This window comes from Orbicella franksi, chromosome 3 (assembly GCF_964199315.1).
Source record: "Orbicella franksi chromosome 3, jaOrbFran1.1, whole genome shotgun sequence".
NCBI lineage: Eukaryota > Metazoa > Cnidaria > Anthozoa > Scleractinia > Merulinidae > Orbicella > Orbicella franksi.
Window position 1 is genome coordinate 10,183,071 of NC_138147.1, and position 22,019 is coordinate 10,205,089.

The 22,019-nt window shown below is 37.7% G+C and overlaps 1 protein-coding gene across 1 annotated transcript in view; it reads left to right on the forward strand.

Annotated features, from left to right (window-relative positions):
- The first annotated feature begins 2,705 nt into the window (after positions 1-2,705).
- Positions 2,706-22,019, forward strand: part of LOC145481178 (gamma-aminobutyric acid receptor subunit beta-3-like) — a 52,878-nt gene continuing 33,564 nt past the window's right edge. Inside the window, exons 1-9 of the mRNA XM_081459603.1 lie at positions 2,706-2,937; positions 4,109-4,203; positions 5,858-5,925; positions 6,532-6,749; positions 7,213-7,295; positions 7,529-7,669; positions 8,368-8,531; positions 9,258-9,470; positions 10,147-12,658. Coding sequence (XP_081315729.1) covers positions 2,852-2,937; positions 4,109-4,203; positions 5,858-5,925; positions 6,532-6,749; positions 7,213-7,295; positions 7,529-7,669; positions 8,368-8,531; positions 9,258-9,470; positions 10,147-10,368 — 1,290 coding nt within the window. The 5' untranslated portion in view covers positions 2,706-2,851 and the 3' untranslated portion in view covers positions 10,369-12,658. The remainder of the gene's footprint in view (positions 2,938-4,108; positions 4,204-5,857; positions 5,926-6,531; positions 6,750-7,212; positions 7,296-7,528; positions 7,670-8,367; positions 8,532-9,257; positions 9,471-10,146; positions 12,659-22,019) is intronic.

A 22,019-nucleotide genomic window follows, 5' to 3' on the forward strand; every position in this document is an offset into this window, starting at 1 on the left:
GTCTGTTGAAATTGTATTTTATTTAAATTGCTCTCTGCTTTGTAAATTTTGCCATTGTTTATTTTAAGTACTCAGAGGTTTAACTTCCGATGGGAACTACCTGCTCTTACGTTGACAACAAGCTTCGGAGCGTATCAATATTCAATGTGGTTTACCATCCTGGGCTTTTTGCATCCTATTTTTTGATAAATGGTACTGATTATGTACACTGTTTTAAACCCCATGTTTTGAAGTATTTTCACATTTAGACCTGAAGATGTTTCCTTGTGCTAGTTATAAGAGGAGACTTAAAAACCCTGTGAGCCTTATCTTAAAAACGTATGCTTAACTGATTGCTTGCAATATATTACCTTTACGTTCGTTCTTTGTTTTTATTTTAGTTGTTTTAAATCTCTTAAGAGAAAAAAAACATAATGCCAGAAGATCAGAATATGGCCCATTGTCAATGATTTCATTTGTGTGCACATTGTTGATCCGCGAGTAGATATTTTAAACTCGATGAATTAAAATGGGCGATACCATAGCAAATTTTTTTCACAAGATTCAGGCTTGATTCTACTTATAACCAAGTCATTACCATAATACTGAGAGGAACTCATACAAAATAATGTCTGAACCCTTGCTGAAACCTAATTAACTTGGTGATACCTTGAGGCCACTTATATCTTTGTGAACTAAATTTAGTTGATTTTATCTGATTGCAATCGTGGCCTTCAGATGTCAGCTGGACACAATATGTGCGTATAAACTCCCTTGCAGGGTAGGTGAGGCAAGTGGCCCTTTGAAATACTAAGAAATTTTCTCTTTCCCACTCCCCAGAGATTTCTTAGGTACCTATTATGTTTTGGTTCAATGCACATTCTAGGGGCTAGGAGAGAAAAAAGAAAATTGATCGCAGCATCCAAAACAAACATGGCGTCGTGTGTCGTGATCGCTCCTAGACAGCAGAATTCTGAACTTAGAACCAAAAAACACCTATAAAGAGTTTGAAATGTTAAGGAATAAGCATCAAGAAGACTCGATCGATGGTAAACAGGGCGATAATGTCTTAAAAGCAATGATATTGTCCTTCGGGTTACAAGAGGGTCGGAATCAAAGGTCTTCCTGAATATATATGTAAAATAAAACTGCGCTACGGAACACTGCGGAGCTTAAAATGGACTTTCTCATCTACGGCATGGAAATATCGCTAGTTCAACCGAATGCCTGGCTTATTAAATTAGCGTTCTCTTCTAGAGGAATTGCTTTGGTGTTATTAACATAAACTTTTGAGCTGACTTTTTCGTTCTCAACAGATGGACAACAACACGCATTTGGAGAGCACAAAATTTTCTTTTGGAGAACACTTACAGTGTTTTTCGTGAAGATCCATGAACACGATCTTTATGTCGTTCACCTATTATTAAGTGAAGCTTTCGTTCGGAAACGTTCGTTCAGAGTTAACTACCATTATAAGGACAACAAATCTGTTTAAAAATGTTTCGATCTGCAAGAAAACGTGATTGTCTACAGGACTGCGTATTAACATTGACTTCGTAAAGGAGATAACTATTTGTTTAAAAAGCATACTTTACGGCGAGTCTGATCATTCATAAATAAATCAAAGCTGTCTGATTTCAGCTTCATAAGTCTGATAGTAACTCTCTTTAGTTTTTCTTTTAGTGACATAGCAAAGCAGACCTCTAGAAATAAAATCTTACACGCCAGGGTAAAATGCAATCTAGTCAATTATTCATAATGAAGATCGGAAGAAAAACAGATGTACATTTATACTTCTCTACTTTGCTTGTACTTTCACGTCTGATAACAGCATAACGTCATTATAACGGGAACAAAAGTCATTTCATCGCTAAACAGACTAAACAGTACAAAAAAATGACGCATGCTAAAAGTCTGAATGGCATACTCAATAACTGCGGTTGAAACATGAAATGATACGTTTGGAATCATCTTCCAAGTTTATAAAAAAATTTATCCTCACTTCGTCTTTCTAAAAGTTTTTCTTTCCGTTTTTTTAAAGTGACTACTCTCTCACTGCCAAGTTGATGTTTTAGTCACAAGTCATATATTTGTCTTTTAAATATTCCTTACGTCATCTTCCTTCGATCAACAAAGAAAAATGCTCTCATGTGGTAAAGATTATTTCACACGTTTCCTAAATAATTTAAATTAATATTACTGAATTAATCTTTGATTGAAGAATATTCATATTTTGGCGGGCACAAATGAATATTTTATCTGCAAAAAAGAATCAATATGAATTCGAGTGTCTGCCACAGTCTGTGGCTCGTGGCGGTTTTTTCGTTCCCCACCTTTGCTGAAAGTATCATCAAATACTTGTAATTTTTGATAAACTTAGCTGAGAGAAATAAACGCCACCCCAGTGACCATATTTATGTCAGAACAGTGAATATGAATTGTTTGTCGAACTTGCTTATCAGGCGTAAGCAAACGAATGCGACCAGACCAGTCCCCAATCCCATCCGAAGAGTAAAAATGGAAAGAGATAAAATGAATATTTTATCAATCAAAAAGAATCAAAATTAATTTTAATTTGCTAAAGCCAAACATATTGACAGTGGTACTTTTAAGAATATGAAATCGCTGTTAATAGACTAAGCCATTTGTTTTGTGTCGTTTAAATATCAGCCCCTTTCACCTCTATGACAAGATTTTTCAAAACCTTAATTGGAAAAAAAAATACCGCCAGAGACTACTGATGCCAATGAAACCGCATAATGGCAGGGATAACGCTATCCATTTTTGATGAACAATCTCTTGATATTTGATTTACATCCTATACCGGTTTTAATTTTCGTTTTGTAGGTTCGGATGCAGTGACAACTCCTAGATGATACTCCAAGCAATTGTCTTGGCTTGTTCCCTCTGCTCTCTAGCTCCGGGCTCAGCAACACAAACGGATGAAGATATTAAAGAGTAAGTGTACTTTCTCTGTATTTTTATCGCAAATCGCGTAACAGTAACAAGACACATGCATTGATCGATATAGCGATTATTGCAATTGGTTTAACAGATTCGCATTATTTCGTTGTTAAACTGGCCGCTAATAGTGTGTTGTAATCTAGTCAAATTATACATCCTCCTGTCCATGAGGTGGCAGTTTGTCACCCTTCCTCTTCAATTTGAACAAATATTTCAGCAGATTTGAATGTTGCCCTTTTCTTTCCAGTACAAGTAAATCTCTACGCGTCATTACGGTCAGTTAAAACGAACTCATATTAAGGCGGGGGTACACATGAATTTAAGTGAAATTTTAGGAAGTTTAAAGAGGGATTAAAAGGATAAAAAGGGGTTTGGAACACCACCAGTACGTCTACCAATTTCTAACTTCAAATTCTAATTTTAAAACAACATCAAATCTTGAAAATTTCCTATTCCCATAAATTTTACTAATCTTTTAAGAAAAACTATTTATCACCAAATATACCCAAAAAACACCAAAAAATTTACAAAACAGCCCAAAACGTAGCTATGTGAATTGAGCAGAGAGATTTTTCACTGCTTGAAACGTGAACGAGATATTTGCATTCAAACCATAATACCCAGCAAAAATATGGCCTTCATGTTAACCCCTGCCTTAAAGCAGTGAATAAAGGTCTGTTAGAACCAGAAAAAAATCTTTTGTACTCGATCGCAAGATGATCAAATACCTGCCCCAGATTTTCTCATTCGTAATGTTTCCTGAAAAGCCACTTTCGAGAGGTTTAATAAGAGTATTCATATTTTCGCCTGAAATCTATCCAGTATACCTTTCGATCAAACTGCATTTCGAAGAGAATATAATCTTGTTAAAATGAAGTCACATTTCTTGTGAATTCCTTATTTTGACCCAGAGTGTGAAAACTGAACAGAAATGTCCAAAAATGAGATGAAACTAATGATTTGGCATTTGTTTCTTTCGTCGCCTGTTCCTGTGTTCTGGATTGCTTGTTTCTTTACTTGGCGTTTTACACAAAAGTGCTTACAAAGCTGAAAACTGAACATGTTTTCAGTTGTTAGCGCGAAATTGGGGGAAACTGAATTTATTTGTTATGGTGGTAGGCGTTATATCTATTTTAACCATTTGTTCCTGCTGGTACCAAATTAGGCATGCAACAGAGGAAGCGAGAACGAGAAATGCCACAGCGACCTTGAATATGTTGTTGAAGAATTATGACAAACGTCTGCGGCCAAAATTTGGAGGTAAACACAGAAACTTATTATTTTTTTTAAGGATGGGTGATTTATCTATTTTACGTTCCCTAAATATATAGCTGGATCAAAATCCAATATTGCCAACGGATCTATTTCTATTAATTCTTGCCAACTGTCCAAATTTAAAATAAATAGCATAGTTTTTGCTCGAACGTTTAGTTTAGCTTTGAACAAATGGTCCAATTTGAGAAAAATCTGGATACATTTTATCAACTAATAAAATGTCAAGATAAATAAAAGAACCGAGTATTTTCCAATTAGGTTGCAGCTATTATCACTGCCATCAAACTTCAGCGAGCGATTGTAGCTCGCTAAGTTTTATTATGTTTTGATAATGGCGGAATTTCCAAACTTTTCTCTCCACCTTTTTGACGTCCCAAACTTTCAAATGGAGTCTAGGTTTCCAGAGATAGATGCTACTGATTTACACGAGACGAGGGAGAATAATCAGAAAAAGAACACACAAAGAAGCACAAAAACCCGGGTTAAAGTGTTTGACCTGTGACGAGCTGAGCGAAGCGAATTGAGAAAGCTTGAGGAGATTCCCGAAGACGAGAATGACGATGTTCTTTGCCGATTTTATGCAGAGATAAGAAAGCAAAACGGAGATGAATACAAGCCAGATAGCCTTGCTGTTACGCAAGACTCCTTAGACCGCCATCTAAAGAACAACGGCAAGAGTTACAGCATACCACGAGACCGCAAGTGGCAGTCTGGCGAAATTAGAAAGCACTCTGCAAAAGCGTTATTATGTTACAAGAAATTAGTTTTGTATTTTCCTGTTTTCTCCAATATGATGCTGCATGTAGGTGATTGATTCAAGTGTGATTGCAATAAACATCAGATTTTCAAAGAAATATCTATTTTCAAATTTTACTGTACTTTAAAAGGTCAAATATTTGCCTTGTTCATCTGTTTTTGGATGCTATATAATTAATAGGTAACAGGACTACATGCTTGGCCAATTTGAACATAATTGGAAGAGAAAAATCCCTACGGCCTCTTCCAATTTGGCAGTCCTCGGCATTTTTCTCATCCAATTATCTTTCCAAATTGGGCAGCATGTAGTCCTATCACATATACAAATTACACACTCCTTTGAACAATGGAACTCCTTTGAGTTTTCGTTGTAATTACACAAATAGAAATTATGCTTTTGATAAGCAATCATCTGCCTGTTTTACGAGATGAGATAGTTATGATCGGTCATGTGTCTTGTGACGACACTTGACGTCATCAAGTCCGTCATCTTGAATCCGCCATCTTGGATTTCATTCTTACATGGATTTTTGGAAAGCAAATCCAAAGTGATAATGAAATGCAAAAGGTGGTAGTTCAATTCTGTGGTAGAAAATTGAAAAAAAAGTATTCGGTGAAAACAAAAATGAAGTTTGGCTCAGCCTTGAGTAAAGAAGAGGTTACTATGACAACGAAAAGTGACGCAGAAAAACAGCTGACACATTAAACTTCTGGTGATGGATGAACGACCAGAGCTAGCTACTGAACGTCTCAGTACCATGAGCCATTTCGAAATTCTGAGTAGCAGGTCTGGGGTATTTCTTCCCCCACATTCCTGGTGCATTCTGTCATGTAAAATCGTCCACACATCAAAAACGGTGCTGTGTGTTTTTTTACTTTTCAGGAAGACCGGTCACCGTGTATATCGACGTGTACGTCGTAGACATAGGAGAAATTTCTGTTACCAACATGGTAAGGCCTAGGGCGTATCTGTTCTTGGTTTCATGAGCTTTACAGAAATATACACATATTTTTTGTTATCAAAGCTGAAAAGCCTCAACTGCATTCAGAAGTTAGTAAAACTCTTGGTGTTGATACTCGAAGAAAAAAATGGGAGCTCACGAGTTTGGTTGAGAAAAAGAAAAAGAAAGTTTCGAAGCATAGCTAGACGAAGTTCCGGGCAACGACCAAACCAATTCTTGTTGGCGTAATGGACTTAGAGTGGAGGAGCTCAATGACTCAAAAAAAGTGTAATTATTAACATTCTGCTCCTCCTTCACCCTATTCCCCCCCTCCCCCCCCGTCATCCGCTCCTATTTCTCCTTCTCTTACTCTTTCCTCTCCTTAGCGTTCTTCCCTTCCTCCTTCTCGTGAAATTAATAAACCTCTCCTCCTTTATTCCATTACCCTGTCCTGCTACCCCCCCCCCCCTCCTCCCTGGATGCAGTGCAGCACGCCTTGATTGGTGGCTCACGTTTCGCCCTCCTCTGCACACCTTTTACTATTCGCGAACGATGACTTCCAACCAAAGGAACATAAATGTTTTCTCACCAACCTATTTTCATTTATTAAACCTAGGATTACAGGATGACAATATATCTGCGGCAAACTTGGGAAGATCCCCGGCTTAGGTTCAACGGCTCAAATCAGATTGTTGCACAGGGAGACATACTGGATAAAATTTGGATTCCAGATACATACTTCAACAGTGAGAAGAAGTCAAGCTTTCACGAAGTTACCAAGAAAAACTATGTGCTCATATTTTTGCCTAATGGAACAGTTTTCTTTAGTATAAGGTAAGCAGCACTAACCAGGGGACAAACAACGAACATGTTTGAAGAGAGAGCTGATGACACCCGTCTTATATAGCCAGAATATACCTCTGCTTTTATCGATACTCTTAGTCTATAGTAAGCAAAATGTAAGTCAGCCAAGAATTTCGAGTTTTCAAGAATGATTTTTAATTAATACCTCTTCTCAATCTCCTTAATAATTCATTGAGTTAAAATAAAGGAAATCATGAGCATAACGGTTTTAGAACGAATTTTCACGACTTTTTAGTTTCGATTGAGAAGATATATCAAACACGAAAAAAAGTGTTTGACCACTTTTCCAAACACCTTGAACTTCGTCAAAAATACTCCGCTACGCGTCGCATTTTCAATTTTCTCCTCATTGTTTGGAAATGTGGTCAAACACGGTCTTTAGTGTTTGATATATTACCTCCACTAATAAAAAATAGCTTCGCATGTTTTTTAGGATTTCATTGACAGGAGTTTGCCGCATGAACCTACGCAAGTATCCCATGGACACTCAGAGATGTGTGCTGAACATTATGAGCTGTAAGTTAATGTTATATTGGGAGCATAAAACAAGAATTGATTTATATGCAATTATGACTTCAAACTACGTGAGAAAAAAGATCATCAAAATATATACGTATTTACAAGAATTAACGGCAGAATGGTAATGTTACTAAGAAAAAGTAATATATTTGTAGATGTGTTTCCTTTTTCAGTTTTCATCCCAGTAGTATTAACGAATTTTGTGTTATCATTTTTTTAACGTCGATCAGATTCCTATTCGGAAACCGATGCCAAGTACACCTGGAAACGAGGTCACGTGAAGTCTGTGGAAACATCCACAGATATCTCCCTTCCACAAATGGATCTAGTCGGTATCGAAGCATCTGAAAAAACTAATACCTACTCCGTAGGTAAATACTGGCATTTGTAAAAAAAATTAATCGGAATGCTTTTCCAGGAAGATGGTAGCAAAACAGGAAAGAATTGTTGGTCGATAAATAATATTTGCTGATATTTGAATGACGTTCAGCGTCAGCATGAAAAGAAAACAAACCAAAAAAAAGTATCAAGGCAAAACCACACGCATTTAGGTCAGGTATTTCAAAGTTTAATTTGCTTTTCCAAGAATCAGAAGTCCAATTCAATCACAATTAAATTAAATCGTGAAAAATGGTTCCCAAATGGTGAAGTAGCCATAAAATGGCTACCAATGGCACCTCTTCTAATTGGTCCCTTCTTTAAGTTAAGGATCCTCTTTTTTCCCTGGCCTTCGACTTTATGGCACGCGTGCTTCGCGCTTGAGCAATAAATTGAGCGGGAAAAAGCTCGGTCGGTAACTTACAACTCAAACTCCGATAGGAAGAGGTACTTGCACAACAGATCTAGGCATTCCACTTTGCATGCTCTTATATTAAGGCTAACTATGACTCTATGAGGGCATAGTTAGGGGATAACTCGGAAACCGCACGGGTTCATTTATCCCCCTGGCTCGACTTTAAGCACATATCTTTTCCCTAAGTTATTGTAAGTGACTGTAATTTTCTTTGCAAATGTGTATTAAGTGTCTAGAGTAGATAAAGCATTGTTGTTGATGTTATCAATTGTTTAGGGAACTTTTCGAGACTCAGTTTGATGTTCACGTTCAAAAGGAGACTAAGTCTGTTCATAACGGAGACGTACATCCCGTCCATCATGATCGTGGCCTTGTCCTGGGTTTCCTTTTGGATCAACTACAAAGCAGCACCGGCAAGAGTGGCCCTCTGCATCACAACGGTCGGGCTCTTTAATACAATCAACTTAATGCACGATTGAGATCTCGATTATCCTGTAGTCTTCGTCCGAGAGTGCTGGCTACAATCCTGATCAAAAGTCTCGGAACTTTTATCAACATTCGATCTCTCTGATCCCCTCCTCCTCCCCCTCCCCAAACCCCAACACAATGCTGATGTTGATTCATCCAAAATAGACCCACTATTCCGGCACTACTTTGGGCGAGAGGGGCCTGAATATCGGGCTTTCCACTTCAAAATAATGCTCCACCAGTTGGCATTTTGAAATGTGTGCCAAGGACTTTTGGCCAGGATTGTAGGTGTAGCTCAACGCATTGACCAGTATAAACAACAAACAAACAAACAAACAAACAAACAAACAGTACAGGTCAGCGTGCAAACTGTTCATAATTTACAGTCCATTTTAGACTAATTGAAAAGTGATAACGTGGTAATACAATCAATGGAAATACTAAGTTTATTGGTTAGTTAATGGGTACTTTGGGTTCTAAACGATAATTGAAACTTGTTTCGCAAATGAAATACCAATCATATTCAATTACACACCTTTCCTCAAAGTGGTCACTGCCTTCCCACTTCACCTGATTTCGAAGAAACTTCAACTTGAAGCATTAGTTTATCATAGTCCAGCAAATAAACACATCATGATGACGTATGTATGACCGATTTCATTTTATTATGCTCGTGTAAAACTTAGTTCTTTTAGCAGGTTCTTACCATGATCACCTTGACTGCGGCAGTGCGGAATTCTCTGCCACGAGTGACATACACAAAGTACAGTGACTGGATATTGATGTTGTGCCTCGTGTATGTGTTTGGGGCACTGGTAGAGTTCGCTGTAATTAACTTCCACGAAAGCTTAGAGGCAAGAAAGCGAGAGAAACGTAATAACGCTCTGAGATCTATCGACGTGGAACGCGGGGTATGGTGTGCATTCATTTCATTGGATATGAGCATTTTTGGCAGATCATATGATTTTGTAATATTAGTGTGGAAGAATAAACCTTGACTAAAATGAGCTTTTCGATACAAATACATTGTTTCCATTGTAAAACTATTTTTCACGCTACAAATTGGCATTATCGTTCCCATATATGCCATAGTACCATCACACTAAAAATGGTCTATAGGCCGATTATTGCTAATGGTCTGATTTGCCTATATAGTTCACAAGGTAAATTGGACACAGAAAGTCCAGTGTTTCTCGGGTCTTTTGAAAATAGCTTGATCATGAGCAGTGTTAATGTTTTGCTCAGGAAATTTAGATTTAAATTCAAGAAAATTTCAGTGGGTATATATTTTCGGCAAGAGATTATCAAGGTAAAAAACATGTCTTGTTTTTGTATGATATGTAGAAAGTTACTTTGTCTTGGTCGACATTTAATTAAGAAAACAAAATGGTCAATTATTTTAGCATGAAGTACCGTCGTAAACAAGAGACCATGATTTGTCGGTAACTGTTCCTAAGATCAGAAAGCTATTATTGGTTCTTCGGATTAATAGACAAAAAACTACGTACAACTTATACTATATTTTATCTTTTATCATTTATGTTACTAGTTGGTACTTGTTTTGAGCGTGACATTTTATCGTTTCAGAGTGACGCCGGGTACAAAGGTCAAACGGAAAGCAGTGATCCAAAAACAAAATACTTACAAAGACAAGTGTCTTCCCTGCGCGAAAAAATCAAGGCATTTTCCGATCAAGATGTCAATGTACAGAAGATTGACAGCCGCAGTAGAGTTCTGTTTCCACTGACATTTCTCATCATCAACCTGATTTTCTGGATTTACTTTATTGTTGACTCGACCAGCGGATAACTGTGGGAAACAGATTGCTAATACATCGGTATTTACCACTTGTAACAGGAGTGCTGGCTTATTCTCCGTCTATCTCGGAGTCATCGGAGAGACTGGGAGCTAACCCAGCGTTTCAGGAAGTCTGGGATAGACTGAGTAGATTAATTAACGGATCCAGGTGATCTGTGACGTCATTGCGGGGGCCTGGGGAAAGAAATTTTAATGCCGTATCCCATAAACAAATGCGCGCACCAATTTAATCTGTTTTCGAATCATGGCGGCTGGTCGGCGTGATGTGAGCTCGATGTTTTAAAAATACTTCGCCATCAACGAGTGAGAAGACTCGTCACTGGGTAGCTTGTACAATGCAGTTATTGCCAAGAAGAGAAACTCTGCGTTGTTGAATGCTTTGACAGCTTTTGGCGAGGAGCGTTGCAGACAATCCAAAACGTAAGCTCGATGTACTCCTGCGTTGTATGAAGTTAGCTTGTTCATTTCTTTGTTATGTACTGGACATTGGCTTTATCAACAGTAAATGTTACTCGTAGGTAAAGCTGTTATTGATTTTTGGGAATGGTGTGTTTGTCTTAATTTTATTTTTTTGTTTGCTGATTTTAAAGAAGTTTTGATGGAGCCTTCGTTGCTCTCTCGAAGTCAGTTCCATTGTCGCGGGTGGCACAATTCTTGCGGGCATTTTGACGCGGCGACATCCAACATTTAAAGTACTTAAGTATTGTTTCTTTTGCCGGCTAATTGTTTTTATTATGGCTTTTTATTGTTTGTTTGGATGTCTTGTCGAGCTAAGGAAAATGTGCTTAACGCCGAGTCAGTAATTCGTCTTCATTGCCCATTTCAAAACTGGTAGATTTTACAAAAAAAAAGAGTTTAAACGAACATCTTCGTCTTTGTTCGGAGCACAAACCGGGTAGCTTGCCAACCTCCCGGAAACGGGTTTCATTTAGACAATGCGCAGAAAAATTTCTAGACGAGAGTAATCCTTATTCAAGGAAGCAAAGGGTCAGCGAGCTGCTGAACTGTCTGAACGATGAAGAACTTGTGGATTTAGTTTTACCAAGGATTGCCAAAATTGTGTCACCCGTCGACTTTGTACCGCACGGAACTGTTGGAACTCGCGATTTTCACAGCAAATTATGCAAGTTCAGAAATGAACTGTCCATGCACTACCCAGAACTTCAAGCGCTGTTTTGTCCAGAGCCCTCACCAAGCACTGGTTTCTATAATCAGAGGCAAGTGTTAACTGAAATAGTTCAAAAGAACAAACCTTATTCTTGCGACTAGCCCCTCGAAATTGACCATGGTTCTTTTTTCAAGGATGTTGTTATGCCTTGTGTTTTTAGAAAACAGCACTCGGCATTTACGGAATTTTCTTGTGGAATTGTGAGGTCACTTACGATTGGCAAAAAGAAACACAAAATGTACAGAGAAACAAGTGGGGGAAAAAATTGGAAGGGCCCATTGGCATCAATCCAATTTTAAGTAAGGATGAGATTTTTGGTCATCTGAATGACACCCGCCAAGAATTACTGAAACAAATTGGTCTTACTAGAATTCAATGAATCTGGAGAAGTGTTTTTAGGTCATGTTGACATTGAAAAGTACATTTCATTGTTTCCTACCCAACCTGGTACTTAGAGTGTAATCAATACAGCCAATAATTGTCTGATTCTAATGGATTACACTGATGGCTTTCCTTGGCTAAAATGGTCTCGTCATTTGACGGGAGAAACCAGTGTAAGGAGTGAAACTAACTGAACCTCACAATTTACTAAGTACAGTTTTAACTGGTAACCTTTGGCTGGGGAATGATGACTATGAGACAACAAGAAAATGTGGTCAAGCTTTTTACAGGCGTGTGGTAAGAGGAGCTAGGAAACCATGAAGTCCTGAAGCTCTGCTATATCTAAATATATCCAGCTAGTGTTTTGCTGTGTAATGGAAAAGCTGTTAATCTTCAACATATGTGAAATTTAAAGTGGGGTAATGTACAGCTCATGTAAAAGAAGCATCCGTCGGAACACAACTTGGTCAGCGATATATATAAGCTTAAAGTGGAACATACATAAATTCGACACGGTCTTACTTCACTCAAACTGGAGCAGCTTACGACGAAAATACTTAATTAAGCAAAATTCCAACAGACGTAAACGCGTTGAGTTGTGGGCCAAAAACATGAAAAATTTCGGGAATTTCGGACGTCATTTCCCCCGCGCGACATTCGCAGAATTCCTCGCAGCATGTACGCGCGTGTGCCGCAGGCGATGGCGCAATTTGTTCTAAAAATAGAATTATTGTCTATAGCGGCGCCTGTCCACCGCTAGCTGGACCGCACAAAATCCACGGATAGACACGACCTATTTCGTACCAAACTTCTTTTGAAACGCCTTCTTTATTGTTGTATCGTATCGTGAAACTAAAAACAATTGATTTACGAAATTAGAGCCGAGCAAATAGCTTAAGAAATATTGCAGGTAAATCAGACTTACGTTATTGCCGGATCTGGCGAGAGTTGACATCAATGGAACCTTTCCTTCCTTCGATATGACTAACTAATAAGAAGTAATTTCTTTCCTTCGGAGCACGAGTGCTTGCGAAAACTGATCAGTCCTTTTTTCCTAAATTATATTGAATTACATAATAGATGCCTAGCGCAACATTTCCGTATGGAAACGTGAGACAACTTAAGAGCGCGTGACGAGCCACCTAGTGTGACTTTAAAGATTAAACCAAATCAAATAAGGGATTTAAACTCGCGCTTACGGTCTCCGTCCCCGATTATGGCTCTTGGATATATTGATTGCAGTTGAAGCGTTGCCCCTCACAAAACGCAAGATTCAACGAATTGTTGGTGTTCTTGCCGTGCTAAAAACTTGCGAAACAAAAGCGTTCTTCAGTATTATTAGATTCCAAAAGATGACGAGCTTAGACTCTCAGATAAATTCTTGTAATACAAGGATAACTATTTTTGCAGTTCTGCGCCATTTGAAAAGATTTGCTTCGGTAAATTCTCAACCTCCCCTTAATATCAATCAAAACTGGATATATTGACAGAGATGTTTGACTTGCATGCGCTGTTCAACAAATTAAACATTTCAGATCAGAGGACAAGAAGTTCTCACAAATCTTGCTTTGTCCTCATTTAATAAAGTTGCAGATCAGGAGCAAAATTGACGCGTACAATGAAAAGCAAGGAAACCGATATCATTCCTTTTTGGGATTTGAATCGAAGATTAAATCTAGCTCTAAAGATAGTTCTAAAGTTCTCGAGAATTGATATGAACAAGGTGAGGTTTTTGCTTGTGCTCTGGTCCAGTTTGTGAAAATAAAGATACTAGTAATGATAATAATTAATAATAATAATAATAATAATAATAATAATAATAACAATTAAAGAAACCGCTGATCATTTATATTGTCATTTTTATTCTCAGCTTTCAGACATGAGGTAAAAAAAACTATGACGGAAGTTCAATTTGTTGATTTTTTATACTGACGCTGTGTAAAACTAATCTCTTTGCGGGGCATGCTCCAATGAAATGAAAGTTTACTTCTCCTTAAGACTTGGAGCACCAATATGACTTCCACGACGTTGGTTACCTTGAGGAAAATATGTTTTGATGTACCACCAGCTTCAAAAATCAACAGTACGTTAGAAGTATGCGACTGAAACGCTCTAGACTCAAAACATATTTTTGCTTTTTTAATCATAAATTTGGGTATTTTCACAATCAGGTCAGTTTTACTAACTGCCGCTCACTTCATTTCCGGTTGCAGTAAGAAACAATAAATTGTAAGACAGCTTTAATTTTGTTCTTAAAAAGCGAGGCTAGACATTTCGAGAGCATCGTCTGCTTTGAAGCATTATTAATATATAGTCCCAAGTCTAAATTTATAGCTAGTGAAAATATGGAAAGCAGCTTAATTTTTTTTTATCGATTGAGGTTCAGCGTAGGCCCAATGTACAAACACAACAAAACGTTCCATGTTTTTTACCTGAAGTATTTTTACAACTTTAACGAAACCATGGGGATTTTATTCCAGAGTATTTTATGTACGTTTTTATCCTTTCAATAGTCGATCCTCTATTCAAACTAGCTTGCGCTTTTATATTTCAACAAGAAAATTTGAAACCATTTCAAGGGAAACAAAGAAACGGAAGATCTGTACGCGACCTTTCCGTCCCGCCAATCAGAAATCTAGAAAATGTGTAATGTACAAATTCGTGGTTTTCAAGAAGAATGGAACAAAGAAGCAGGTAAAACGGAGACGAAAATGAAATCTAATTAATTACAATTTGTGAGATTCAAATTTAACCTCTCAAAGCAGACCGGATTCAATGAGCGTTAAGTAGCAAGAATACCATATATGTAATTTGCTGTTAATTTTCACCTGTCATAGGCGCGACTTAATTTCGTTGTGAAGCGTAAACACAGTGTAAATGGGAACTTCTTTTATCATGCTCAGCTATTGTGATTTTTCCCGCTAAATATACCCTAGTGACGAAACTGTGTAGCTGTTTTTACCTTGCTGGAGGTGAATTCCCTTGAATTAAATGATCCTAACAAAAAAACAGCATTTTACTTTGATATTGTAAAAGCTAACTGGTGAGGCCTTCCTTAGTTTCTAGGTCTATGACCTAGGTCTAGGTCTTAGTTTCTAGTTTCTAAGTCTCGCTCAACGATTTTGAAATAGGATGCGAAGAACCCTAAAAGTATCAAGTAAACTGGAATGTAAGTTGGGTCTTCTGTTGTAGTGAGAACTACTTACACCTATTATATGTACAACTCTCACCAAACAGCAGGAACAATTTTTCCTCTTTCTTAAGACATCATTTCGTCTCGTTCTGGTTACGAACAAACCTTAAATACTGGGTAAAAGCGTACGCAACTTAAATTATATCAACAGATATCTCAAAAGATCCCATGTGTAGTCAACTTTACGCTGAATTTTACTCTGAATTTCATTCTTTACCTCACAGCGACAAAACGTTGACCTCGGGTGTTGTGTCCGCATTCATCCTGGCACACCTTGTCCTAGGTAAATTGAATAAGCACTTAATGACTGGCCCCAAGGGAAACAGTGAGTTTTGTTTCCCCCAGACCCTCAATGTTGAGGTCGAGGGGAAGTAAAACTCACTGTTTCCCGCGGGGCCAGTCATTAAGTGTTTAGTTATACCTCATAACTCAAAAGTAGAAAAAAACTGCGAAGAGATCTTTTGCTTTACGCCGGCTGGCTCAAAAACTTGCCGCAGTTTCAGGGAGCACGATCTGGTTACGTGCGAGTCAAAAGTTCATGTTGTTGTTTCAAACGTTGTTGTTGTTGCCCAGGGAGTTAGTGAGTTTTGACCCACGACACGTGACACCTTTTTCCTCCAATCGGAAAACGTATTTGAGTTGGGAGGTATAACAAAGCAATTTGGTAGTTGACTACGGAAACACTGTTAACAAAATTACAATTCTTCCATGACCTCGGATTTCTTTTTTTGTTTCATGAGTTAAATAACTGTAAAACTTTCTACTGAGCTCACAATTCAAGAGATTAGTCGGAATGAAATGAAGCCCGCCGGAAACTACCAGTTTTTGAGAGGCAATTTTTATTCTCACAAAGTTTATGAATGGGATTCTGTTATAAAAAACATCATGCATTTATACAATGCCACCAAGTGTTTTCTCATGCTATGTTTTGGAAATCGCCCATCAGAGGAAAAGAAATTTGGCAAAGTTAGGCGTAAAGAAGAGGTCCAAAAAAAAACCACAAAATAAATCAAAAAAATTAAAAAAAAAAGAAAGAATTTCAGATATTACGACAATTTAACTTGCTTGTCTACGAAAATAACATTAAAATCGTTCAATGAAGTCTGAAAAGAGAGAACACCTTTGGTATTGTTGTTTAAACCATCTAGGGGAGAAACGTGTATGAATATTTTCCGAGAATTTATTTTTTAAATAAGATATTAAAGTTTGCCTGCGTTTTAACGTAGGTGTTTACTCCTAGATCGTATTATTGCCCTGTTGATGTATGGTCCCACGCGTTAACGTCAAAGCAAAACCAACAAGTAAAGAGCCATTTGATAAGCCTTTTATTTACCGGCAAACATAAAAACGGTGTAACTCTTGGTTTCTTAGTATTTCGCCCCGCCGTTCCATCCTGTAGTTGACTTTGTTTTGTATAAACTGCTTTTAAGAAGCGTGTTATCAAGTTTCTTTTTAAAATTCCAAGTTTCGGAACTGAAGTCATTTTCATGATTTCTCGATTTATATCGCTTGAGGATACCGAAGACCCAAAGCCGGTCAATGAAGGATTCCTTTTGTTCCTTTTAATCAGCATTAACTTACTTTAGGTCGGTTCTCATTAAAAACAACGTAAAGAGCCAAGCAAACACTTTCATTTGTCCTACCACAAGCTTTGATGATAGAATTCCGTAGGCGGTTAAGGAAAATACGATAAAGTTCACACGTTGACAATTTGGAGACCGACTCGTGTTTATAAGCGCAAATTGGGTTGTTAGCAAGGAAACGCGTGCCTATCACAAACCTTTGATGCCCGATTAAACAAATTATTTGCCTATTGTGGCAAGGCGGTGAATACGTAATATGGCGAAATTAGATATATGTCTAATCGCGGAACTGACATTTTGTTCAGTCCTGTAGAAGTTAGTCAATCTTTCGAGAGCAAGTTATCTCACGGCAATCTAAAATGCACTTCGAATTCCATTTCAAGATCACAAACGTGTAAAAACCTGTCCTGTGTTTTTTTTTTTTTTTGTCTCCAAAAAGGCTCCTGTTGGGATATACTTATTCCTGGTTCCACACGCGCAAAGACTTGAAAGTTAATTCACGGACAGGAAGGTTTCACCGCTACTTATTGACTTCCTTTCAATTTTTCAAACCCTACATTAACTTCCGCACATTAACGTGCGATTAATAAATCGGCTTAATGAATAATTGCATTAATTTTTGTTCTTATAAACGACGTCGAATCTGCTGGCGATGAAATAATTCATTTTTCACAGACCAGCGTGCACTCAATACGATCAACACATAGACAAGAAGAAAAGTTATAGGTCTACGATGAAGAAAACGAGTCTAAGAGTAACTGTTTGCTTAGTTTTGTTTGTTCTAATTTTAAATTTTTTAAGTTCTGTCAAAACAGTTAGTTTAGGTGAGAATGCTTTCCCCCGACAAATACGACGACCTCCGTGCGTTTTTGGGAGATGCACTGGTGGGAATTTCAACTCTAGAAAGAGAGCAAGTGCAGCGATGAAAAGAGTACTGACAAAGGTAAGAAATTAAGAAACCTGAACTTTTTTTCCATTTCCATATAAGTATATATTTGTATTTGCTTCATTGGAATAATAATTTTCCATGAAAGATTGCCATTTAGCACTATGTTGTTAGTGGAAAATTCGACACCATCCGCCAAAAAGACGTTAAGGCCGAAGTAGTTAGAATTATGAAAAGTTTCTGTGCGACTAACGAACTAAATTCGATTCACAGTTATTTTCATTAACATAACAGTCCCTATGTTGTTTCGTTTATTTCTCTAACAGCGATAACTTTCTTGTAACACTTACATGTCACGTATTTTTCTTTGTGTGGCGCTCGGCGCATGACGTGGGGTTATATCGCGGCATGAGTTGCTCGCGCAGTAAGGATGCGTAGAGGTAATTTGCGCGAAAGTCCTTCAGTTAAGTGCTTGAGGACAACGTGGTTCATCCACTCTAGAACTTTCCACTGAAAGCGTGCTTGTATATTGTGCGTCTTTAAGGGCTTAGATAAAATCTAGGGAAACAGAAACACTGCCTAATACAGTATATAAACAGACAACACTGATCTCATTGAATGAAAGAGTTTGCAACTTTTTTTTCTAATTTGGTCCAAGTACCCTGGTCGCAGAGGGTATTCATCTCAATTTCGCTTTACTGAACAGTTTAAAACATTTGAAAGGAAACAGATCGAAAGCGGGATGAAGAAGTTGCAAACGTCACAGGCATGTGTATGTGTATTACAAATTCACTACACTACTAGGCAAGTGCTTTGTAGAGCTGGCATTTTCAGTAAGGCATATTTTCTCAAAAGATAAAATAGCACAGTTACTTTCAAAAGCTTCACTAAAAAATTCAAGGCTATTCAGAGAACGCGAGCTCCCTAGATACAATTTTTCTAGACTGCTCCAGACATGGATAAGTGCTTTCTCACGACGGATAATTAAATACAATTTATGTATCTTGCTCCTTCAAATCCAAATTTAGCACTATTTATATGTGACCGTGAATAGATTAATCGCTGCTTGTCAAAATTCGCAGGCGAATTTGAGAATTCTGAGAAAATTATTGATCATATTTGTTTATATATAAAATCTCCACCTTAGCTTTAAACGAAACCAAGCTAGACACAAAAGACACCATAACCAGTAAAACAACAACAACAACAGGAAGAATAAAACGTCATAAAGGACACAAAGGGAGATCACGGCGGGATTTACTTGAGTGTCGAAAGCAACCCCATTTGCTTAGGTTTTCCATTATTAAGCTAAGGAATTAGCTTAGAAACTTCCCACACCTAGCCTCTGTGTCATTCCATCTGAAGAAGAACCAATCAAGAATAGACCGAGCACTTTTTTTTTGTGGCGCACTTGCCGCCGAGTTATACAACTCGGTAGATTTATTTTTTGATCATAGGTTATGACTGCTGACTACAATGGCTGATCAGGCTATTTGCTGTCCACGTGTCTATGCGCATTAAATCGAGGTCAGTGAAATGGAAGCGAGGCTATTTGGTTCCGCCCAAATTCCCCCTTGTATGCGCAGGACACCCAGTATGTAGACAGGTTACCACACGAAATTAGGAATGAGTTCTTCGAACGCAAAAAGACTACCTCATGGTTTATAGTTTATTTTATATGTTCACGAATACGACTTTTAAATCGCCTTGGCTTTAGGATGTTAACCGTGGGAACAGCTATATTTCACTGGCCTTAGTCGTCTCGCAACGTATCAACAAATCGTATTTTATACAGCGAACCTCTTCACTGACTTCACTGGCATGGACTTTGACACTATGATATATCTGTCTGTAAAACCTCGGTTTTTGATGCAAAATGTTGATTTTAGCAATAGACAGAGGTTGAAAGTCAGCTAGTGAAATCAGAACGTATATATTTCAAAGTGACGGCGTCGAACGCACTCATAATCTTTGATTAGTGCTAGTTTATTATTATTTTTTACGACAATCAATTGAAGCTGAACTGATTTGTTAGATCCCTGAAGCAAAAAAATTCCTTGTACATGATGCATTGTACCACGGCAGAAAGAGCAAAGCCGAGGGAAGCGATAGCTCAGTTTCATTGTTCGTCTCCTTCTGCCCAGAACGTGATTCTTTTATTGACACTTCAATCCACGCAAGGTCTAAGATATATTTAACTAGAACCAGTATAACAGCAACGTTTCAACGCTCGATATTGTTCCTTGCTCTCAGCGCAACATTGGTCCTGTCGTGTTTCTTGTATTACAAACCTCGGCTGATTATAACCATCTTAAAACTCTGCCTTAGGAAAATGCTTAAGACACTTTTCGCGTACATTTGTTGCTCGAGTGTGGAAATCTTGCCTATCTATGGGTAAAGTTGCACAACGTCTTATACCCTTTGTTCGGTACTTAATTGTGGAATAATTATTATTTTAATTTTTTTGCCTCGTTCCATAAACTTGTGGAAGATAACAACTTAAGAGCCGTTAAATTTGTTCTAAAAGCGTTCTGGTCATTCTGCGTTCAACATCAACTTCATCTATTTTCTTTTGTGTTGCGACTTTCACGCAAATATATTTGTACTGAAAACGCGAACCTCAAGATCGGATAATCTACTTTTGTCTTGTTAATTAATTAAACTATTTATTTCCAGCCAGGTTCAATGAATAGCCTTCTATTTGCTTTACAAAATGAGATTTCCCTTTTTGATGATGATGCGATGTGACGTTGCATGACGTCATAACACAGATCCGTCAACTTGTAGTTTACGAATTCTCATTGCGATATCAGAAACTAACGCAAATTGATGATTGAATATGAACAAAAATAAGTAAAAAACATTGCGATAAAGAAGAAGAAGAAGAAGAAGAAGAAGAAGAAAATCTTGAGGAATGTATCAACCTTTCCCCCACCCCAGTCCCCTAATGTCAATGCCTGCACGCTCGAATGTTAAACACGTGTTTACATGTATGTGGGTTTAAAATGCACATGCTGATAAAGATCTACCGAAAGATTTCAATGATATTATCCTACCTTACCAATTGTTATGTATCTTAATTGATGTTTCGTGGGGCATTTATTGGTGTCATATCCAACCCAAGTCCTCGGTATATTAACAGCTAGTGTGTGCTGTTTGACGTTGCAAGTTTTCATTCGAAATTATTTTCGTCGGCAGGACTCTATATATTTTTATTTTTATTTATTTACTTTTTTTTTGGCGCGTAACGGCCTAAAACAGCTGCGAAATCTATTACAGTGGAAAACTCCGGGGGTGAAAATATTAAAATAACGTCTTTAGCGTATGTTCAAAGGAATAACTGAGGGTGTTCTTGAAATAAATCAAAACTGTTGGTTGTACGTGGGAGCAGGGAAAACCCACTGGTGAGCATTTTTCACAGTTCCAAACTGAGCTTGTTCTGATCCTACAAAATCGGACAGATTCGAGACTTTGTTATTGGTTTCTAATTTATGTGACCTCATTGGATTACGAAAAGACCCGAAAATGAATGTTTACGTTTACTCATTTTTTAAAAACAAGTGGACTGGAAAGAGCAACAATTTTATTTCTTATCACTTTCACTGATTGGAACTACTTAGTTTATCCCATACGTGACGTACATTTGACAGATGAATTATGTAAATTAATTATCTAGTACGTATCCATGTCGGAATCTTCGTCATACCAACTGATCCTAGCCTGAGAGCAAACTCTCTTGAACATTCTTTTTTCTTACGGATTTACCAGTGGGTAGTTCAGATGTGGGAATAGATTTTGATTCGATGTAGACTTATCAACAACATATCAAGCCACGTAACAAGACTGTCAAATGACTCGCGGACTACGTTGTTAAGAAGGGTAAACCGCCACAGTTGAGCACTGTGTTTATTTTGACGCAAAAGGAGCCTATTTCCAAGGTAGTCGATGATCAGTTTGGTAGATCTCGAGGGTGACAATTTGGACAAGTATTACCGACATATTTACTACAGTTCGGCTCTTTGAACATCTTGACGCAAGAGCGTGGCTTGGTGTGATACCTTGAACATTACCCTGTAAAAGTAAAGCACTGAAACGCGTCTGTTTTGAACAAAATAAATAGACACTTAACGTTAACGCCAGCAGAGCAAACTAACTACGATTGCAACTAGGAGCATGTTGTTTTGTGTGTGTGTGTGTGTTTTTTTTACGGTTGCTATGGTCAACTTGATTTATATGAAATAAAATGAGCTGAGCTAAAATTGAAATTACATAAATAAAATAAACAGATCTGACTAAGGTTATTGTAAATGTTGACTCAATTATACCCGAATGTAGCCATTATAATTTTATCGAAGCGGATCTGAGCTTGTGAAATCGGCAAATATTGTGCGATTTTCGTTGACAGCCTAGATATTTCGAACAGCTCACTCC